The sequence below is a fragment of the Branchiostoma floridae genome, chromosome 15 (genome assembly GCF_000003815.2).
Source record: "Branchiostoma floridae strain S238N-H82 chromosome 15, Bfl_VNyyK, whole genome shotgun sequence".
Classification (NCBI taxonomy): Eukaryota; Metazoa; Chordata; class Leptocardii; order Amphioxiformes; family Branchiostomatidae; genus Branchiostoma; species Branchiostoma floridae.
The window spans coordinates 5,907,874-5,915,507 of NC_049993.1; the positions used below are offsets into that span (position 1 = coordinate 5,907,874).

Below are 7,634 nucleotides of genomic sequence, written 5' to 3' on the forward strand. Positions count from 1 at the left end.
TGTATAGGGTATTTTTTGTACCTCGTTTTTGAGTTTCCTTTTTTCACTTTATCTATATTGTTGTTGCAGACGACCACTCTCGTGTTGTTTTTCAGGACCAACCCACCCGGCCCAACTCAGACTACATCAACGCCAGCTACATAGATGTAAGTTCGACAACAGTCACTGTGTTGCTTGTCTGGACATTTATGTACTGTTAACTCGGTGATTTTACTTCCATAACCCATGTTTTTAGAAACTGTTCCAGGCTCAAACTTTCAGTTTTCTATAAGCACTTTCTTAAGTTCAAATGAGAATACGATTTTTATCTTTTAACGGTATAATGTTACATTTTCCTTTTACCATGTTCTCCGTGAAGGGAGAAGGTACTCGCAGCCAACAAAGACACGGGGATGGAGTTAGCAGTTGATAACTCAATGTCGTTCCCTTGTCTCCACCACCAGGGTTACGACAAAGTGAAGGCGTTTATCGCGTGCCAGGGCCCGAAGCAGGACACCAGCCGGGACATGTGGCGGATGGTCTGGCAGGAGAGGAGCGCCTGCGTCGTCATGGTAACCAACCTCGTGGAGAATGGAAGGGTAAGCTAACTAAACAACTAGATGTTGCTTTCATCCCCCTTTCTTCATCCTCTCTTTCCCTCCCTCTCTCGTTTCCTCCCTCTCTCTCTCTCTCTCCCTCTCTCTGTCTCCAAGAAGGAAAAGAGGAAAGAAATTCTTAATGCCAATGTTACCAGCTGTTTAAGTTGGTGTATTGCATACTGATTTTAACGCGTTCTTTGTTAGGTCTTTGAGGCAAATAGGTTTTGATTTTGAGTAAGTGTAAAGGATCGAGGAGGGCGTACACGGTACATGAGCAGAAGTATGAATTGATATGTAAAGTAGGTGAAGACAAATTTTAGACGTTTTTGATAGTTTGTCTACATATTTGATGTTACACCTGTTCACGCCATGCAGGCGAAGTGTGAGCGGTACTGGCCAGAAGAGAACAATGAGTACGAGAACAACGTGCAGACGTACGGGGACATCACGGTCACGGCGGAGAAGGTCAGCAGCATGGCGGACTACGCGCTCAGGCTGCTGCAAGTACAGAAGGTATAAGGCGTTCAGAGTGCATTATGTCGAAACTTTGTCTTTCGTTTTTATTTCTGTATCTGTATCTGTATCTATATAGCCGGTATAACCGCCCTTCGGCGTAACACACCAGCTTCGCAGGCACGCGGCGCGGCAGCAGCTGGTTATATTACACTGAACGACTCATCACACCTAACTTTTGCACATCTATATGCAAGTGTTCTCTGAAACTATCCAGAGAAGACGCCCCTACTGTGCTTGGTGATAACATATTCCACTCTACAATAGTTCTGGGGAAATAGGAATTTTTGAACACATCAATCCTAGGTTGGTAACTCTGGTACTTGAAAGCATGACTGTTTCTAGTTCGTTTTTGAGCTGGTGTTAGATACTTATCAGTCGGTACGTCCACCAGTTTATTGGTCATTTTGTACATCATACAAAGTCTGGACATTTTCCTCCTGTCTTCAAGTGATGTCCACTGCAGATCTGTTTTCATTTTGGTAACATTTGCTACCAGCAATATGGTAGCAAAACATGACTGTTTTATTTACTTTTCAAAGCGGATTTGTTCAATACAAGACCATTGATGGTGGAAATTGATTGATGGTTAAAAAAAAATTGCAAGATGATAGGTATGAAAATTGTTTTTTTAAGCTTGAATATACAGGAGAGAACAGTTGTCATAGTATATAAGAGTCCATAGTTTGGCAACGAAAGAAGCTGTTGCTGAATATGGACTTTGAGACCGAATATCTGGCTAGCTATCAAACTTGTCTTTAGTTATTTGAGGCGTAAATTGTTTGCAACTGTGTTGTTGCAATTATTTGATCTTCGTGTGTGTGGAAAGGGAAAAAAGATGTAAATGTCAAAACGTTCGAAATTGCAAAAGGTTGTTGACAGTTGTACATTCATTTCTAGGCTGGCGTGGATGAGGTACGAGAGGTGCTACACTTTCAGTACACGAGCTGGCCTGACTACGGGGTACCCAAACATCCTACATCAACCATCAACTTCGTCAAGAGGGTCAAGGCGTCCATTCCTCGCGGGGCTGGGCCAACTATTGTACACTGCAGGTAGGTTCATGGAAAACAGCCTGCCCTTGTCAATGGTTTAAATGCAAAAGCCATGTAATTTCTGGCGGAAATGTTGTACGGAGGTCAGTGTTACTAGCTAGATACATGCATATGGACATATAGATGTTTTGAAACAGGAAATACAGAATGAGAACACATACTACTACTACATTTGCACTGTCAGTCAGTCTATACAGACTATGACTCTGCCCAAAAGAACTAAATGACAATGAAGACTACAGGACTGAAAACACTTAGAAAGTTCTTAATTTTATGTTTGTAGTGCACCTGTCCGACTGTCGAAATTGGTGGTAAATGTTTTAAGAGTTACATTACTAGCTGTTCTTTTAACTCTGGTTATTCGTTTGCGTCAGATAATGTTGAAAAGTAGAAATAAATCATAGTACGTCTATATTCATTTTCCCCATTCTCCCAACAACAGCGCGGGTGTGGGGAGGTCCGGTACCTTTATCACCATCGCCGCCATGTTGGATATGATTGAGGAAGAGGGCGCCATCAACGTGCACGACTTCGTAGATGCCATGCGCGAGAACAGGATGACCATGGTCCAGACTCCGGTAGGTGGCGCTTGTCGTGCATAGTGCAACCTACGAAAAATAGCGTGTCACATTGATTAGCTTTACTACTTGTAAATTCTTAAGGTATCAAATTAAGGCTGTTTAATAATACACCAGGCAGTAAATACACAGGTGCTCCGGCAGAAGGGATTCTTGCCGTTATATTCTGTACGATGCACCCCTCCATACAGCAAAAGACAAGAACAGATAAATCAGACATATGATATCAATTTGTACTTGCCTTGCCATTCTACCATGATTATTTGGTTCGCTATAGGGACAAATGATCCATTTACAATTTGTTCTTGGTCTAGAAAGGAATATAGCTGAGTAATGTTTTTTTGTTGTTGTTTTTTTTGTGGACAGATTTTTTATCATTGCTCACATTGTCGTTGTTGTTTTTAATACGTTCTTCTCTGTTGTGTAAACAGGAGCAGTACGTGTTTATCTACACGGCGCTGCTGGAGGCCACACGTTGTTTGTGTTGTTGTTGTTGTTTACGTTCTTCTCTTTTGTAAACAGGAGCAGTACGTGTTTATCTACACGGCACTACTGGAGGCCACACAGTGCGGCAACACCACCATTCCTACAGACGAGTTCCGCGATAGGTTCAGTACTCTCAGCCGCAAGAACCCCAAATCCGGTTTGAACGCATTCCAAGAGGAGTTCAAGGTAACACATGGATAATTTCAATACAACTTTCCAATAGAAGCCCTTTTTGTCGGTAGATACAGCTGTGTACGAAATGCAATGCAAAATTTTGGTAAAAGTCATGTCATGTACTTCCTAAGTTTTCATTTAAGATGTAGAAAATAGACTGGTTTTATGTCATTTTTTTCTTGGTTGTGTTCCAGATGATACCTTAATTATGAATCATATTTCCATATCAATTTTTTGTTGTTCCATTAGAGACTGGCTCGGGTCTGCGCACCCCTGACGCCAGACAAGACCAGGTCGGCCCTGGCACCGATGAACAAGGACAAGAACCGCTTCTCGTCGGTCCTTGCCAGTACGTCAGCTTACATCATGTTTGTACCAGTTATTGCAAATCAACGTAGTGTTTCTTATAACCATACAACCCCCCACTGTATTGGTTTGTAAACTGACTTTCGATATTATCTATGACAGGCAAAGCAAAGGGCTTTATTAAGTATAATTGTGCAACTGCATAGGTCGCATTTCATCTGTAAACGTGTGTTATTTGGTTCTAATGCAACAAGCGATAGCAAACCCCTGGAAATCACAAGTAATAACACTGGAGACAAGCATAGTTATAATGCACAGTTACATGTATTAATATGGACATATCATCTGCCTGTAGGTGACAGTAACCGCCCCATGCTGACCCCCCGGCCCGGCGATCCACCAGGTACCGACTACATCAACGCAGACTTCCTGGATGTACGTAACCATACACCTTCATAATTACGACACCTCAGGGGCGGATCGTTTAGGCTAACGTCACATTTCCACAAAGAGCCCGGAAGTTATTTCTTTGGGGGGGGGGGGGGGGGGTACGACATAAAAGACATCAAAAACACAAAACGACCGAAAATAATTCAACAGCATGCCTTGTGCATTTTTTGGGCACAAACTTTAATTTTTCGTTTCTGCAAACAGTCCGGCTGGGCCGCGTATAGGAAATGTGACTTCAATACTAAGAAGGATCAGAAAAGTTCCCTATTGAAATTTGTGGAGAAACTTAATCATTTCTTAATTTTTTTGGGATGTGACGTTTGTACAAAAAGTGTTTTGTTGTAACTCAATATGATGTTACTTCTAATGACAGTTTCTTAACAACGTAAACGAAAATGTGTAATAACTATCATAATGCCTCCCTTCCAGGGCTACAAGCGGAAAGACGCGTTCCTAGTCACCCAATCACCGCTGCCCGGCACCGTCACGGACTTCTGGCGTATGCTGAGTGATCACAGATCAGTCTCCGTAATCATGCTGAACCAACTTAACCCGAAAGACAAGGTGAGCAAATTGGAAAAAAAATCTCTAGATAGTTATCCGTTCCTGTTTGCCATACAGTTTTCATATGAAGTTGTAAATTGAATATTTGCACTCACCTTTTAAGGGCATTACATGTAAGTACAAATACTCCATACGAGCGATCGCGATGATGTCACGGTGACGCAGTGGTAGCCGGCAAAAAGCAGGTGTTTGGCAAACGATTTACATATTAACCGGTAATTTGATCTGCTGATTTGAATGTCAACTTTTAATCCAATCTACTGACGTCCTGGTAGGCACCAACCGCCGAATACCCCGGATAAAAACAACAGCAGCGATCGCTCGTATTGAAACTACGTACATAACGTGAAGTGAAGATGATGACCCTTTCCGAAATTGTAAAAGGTTTTCTCCACTTTGACATCATATGACAGATCCTATGTAAAGAATTTAGAAGATACTCGTCTGGCAACGCTATTGATATCTATAATTTACTTTATATTTTCCTTTCGTTCAGAGCGTTGTTAAGTACTGGCCAGATGCGGGCTCAAAAACGTTCGGCGCTCTTGAGGTGGAAATGGTGTCGGAGAGGCAAGAAAAGAGCGCCATCGTGCGGCAGTTCAAGTTGTCAACAGACACAAAGGTGGGTCCAGTAGAGCAGGAAAGTAAAGATTTTTTGCGGGATTGTTCAAAGCAAGGTCATTAGACCAATTCAATGCAATGAAAGCAAGAAGTTGGAAATTATCGAGTGAACAGTTGTCTTGAAAGCAGATAGCCACGTATGTACGTAGTTAATTGTTCTAATTTGTTTCCCTCTTTTCGTAGTTCGATCACCAGTCGAACATTGTTCACCAGTTCGAGTTCACGGCTTGGCCGAGCGGTCGCTCAACTCCGACCTCTGTGGACGATTTGTTAGAACTGCTTGGATTGGTTGAGAAGTGGCAGCAGCAATCCGGGAACGGACCAATCACAGTGCATTGCATGTAAATATCATTACAGCTCAAGCAAGAAATCAAGCATTTTATGATTTGATTTTCCGATACTTGGTGTAGAAACTACAAACATCCGATGAGAGTTTGAAAACTTTTTTTTTTCAATTTTGCTTCTATGATCTTTCAGCAATGGAGTAGGCCGAAGCGGTGTGTTCTGCACAGCGCATGCGCTGTTAGACAGGCTAAAGACAGAGCAGGTTGTTGACGTGTTCCAAGCTGTGAAGACTCTGAGGAACCACCGACCTAACATGGTGGAGACAGAGGTTAGTGACTTGTGTGTATGTGTGTGTGTGTGTGTGTGTGTGTGTGTGTGTGTGTGTGTGTGTGTGTGTGTGTGTATGCCCCTTTTGTGCTTTTTACGTCAGATATTTCAAATGCTCCTTTTTTTTATTTGAATACATTTTTACTTACGTTGGTGTGACAGGGGATACATTCAGGAAGCTGTATATTACCCTGGTAACCAGCCGTATTATAGCTCCCGAGTCTCGTCTATTCTCTCTGCAAATACATAGTATTGAAGAAAGGATAGAAGAATCGGGAGCTATAATACGGCTGGATATCAGGCTAGCTATATATAGCTTATCAATGTTTCTATTTCTCCCCAGGAGCATTACCAATTCTGCTACCAGGTGGCGCTTGCGTACTTGGCCTCATTCGACACTTATGCAAACTTCAAGTGAGGTTTTTGTCACCAAGATTTGGGCAGAGCTTCTTCAAAAAACATTCCAGTTAAGTTTGTTCGGAAATGTTGCAAATAGATAGATACAGGCTATTGCATCCAATTGCAATTGTTTGTTATTTCCATTTTGAAGTCAGTTTTCTTACTACTTATTATATTAAATAAGATATAAATCATGTTTGATATATTGTATCCGTAACTCTTTCCATATATAGTGGATACATTTTGAAGATATCGCTTCATTAGCATCTCAGTGTTCATTAGACGTATGGAATGTTTTCAGGAACTAGTTGAGACATGCATGTTGATGTTGAAACATATACATGATCTTCTCATTGATGACGTTTGGGTTGATTAATGAAATCTTCGAAGAAGTTAGTAGGTTTATCTTATTCCATTTCAGCATTATTTTAGATGTTGCAATAGTGTATAACATTACATCAACGTCGTCTACAGGCATTTTGTATGTTGTTTTATTTTTTTTATTTATGTGGCATTTATGTGTTTTTCGTCTTATATTAAATGCTTACTCTCATATTCATATATCAGATTTATCTACTACGGAAGATAAATCGTTTTATACGAGAGTGTATTTTAAGCAAATAGTGCAACATATTGTTTGAATCATAAAGTACTATTTTCGTAATGTTCATTCATGTACTACATATGTACTTATGGAATTATTTACATCATCGATGAGGTTATAGTATATTAAGTATAACAAGCAAGCAAAGCCGAGTCTTATGTTGGGTCGTGTAAGACGATATCAATTCTGAAGTTAGCTGCTAGTTATTTTATTTCAACAAACGCACTACTTTATTATTTGATACTCATAAAGACGTCTATTGTCACTTTATTATTTCATATTCATAAAGAAGGCTTGATGCAAGAATAACTTTTCGTGTCTTCTTTATTCATTTGTTGTTGTTTTTTTATTATATGCGAGGTGGAATTTCCGCGCGCCGTGTTGAAATATTTTACTTAACAACTTTGTCGGGCACTCATTTTCGCCGTGTTAAATATTCAAACCTCTCATCCAGCATAGCCGGTACCGACTGTCACAGCTCTCGGAACATTCCTTTTCAAACTATAATGGGGGTGTCAAAACCTAATTTACACGTCTTTCATACGACCTCACGTTCTTTCTTTGATGTCCATTGCAGAAACTGCTCTTATGTTTATCAAACCAGGAATACTATTCCATACTTTTGTACTGATTTGATAAAAAGAATATTTGATAAAACTAAGAACATGTCGTCTAGAATGGAACAATCCATCAA

The 7,634-nt window shown here is 40.6% G+C and overlaps 1 protein-coding gene across 3 annotated transcripts in view; it reads left to right on the top strand.

Annotated features, from left to right (window-relative positions):
- LOC118431229 (receptor-type tyrosine-protein phosphatase U-like) overlaps positions 1–7,082 on the top strand; it is an 11,288-nt gene extending 4,206 nt beyond the window's left edge. For all 3 annotated transcript variants that reach the window (XM_035842329.1, XM_035842331.1, XM_035842330.1), the window contains 13 exons: positions 70–146; positions 444–578; positions 954–1,091; positions 1,992–2,146; positions 2,589–2,724; positions 3,247–3,396; positions 3,634–3,733; positions 4,046–4,125; positions 4,570–4,704; positions 5,201–5,326; positions 5,509–5,666; positions 5,803–5,938; positions 6,281–7,082. In XM_035842329.1, the coding sequence (XP_035698222.1) occupies positions 70–146; positions 444–578; positions 954–1,091; positions 1,992–2,146; positions 2,589–2,724; positions 3,247–3,396; positions 3,634–3,733; positions 4,046–4,125; positions 4,570–4,704; positions 5,201–5,326; positions 5,509–5,666; positions 5,803–5,938; positions 6,281–6,355 (1,601 nt within the window). In that variant the 3' untranslated portion in view covers positions 6,356–7,082. The remainder of the gene's footprint in view (positions 1–69; positions 147–443; positions 579–953; positions 1,092–1,991; positions 2,147–2,588; positions 2,725–3,246; positions 3,397–3,633; positions 3,734–4,045; positions 4,126–4,569; positions 4,705–5,200; positions 5,327–5,508; positions 5,667–5,802; positions 5,939–6,280) is intronic.
- The last annotated feature ends 552 nt before the right edge of the window (positions 7,083–7,634 follow it).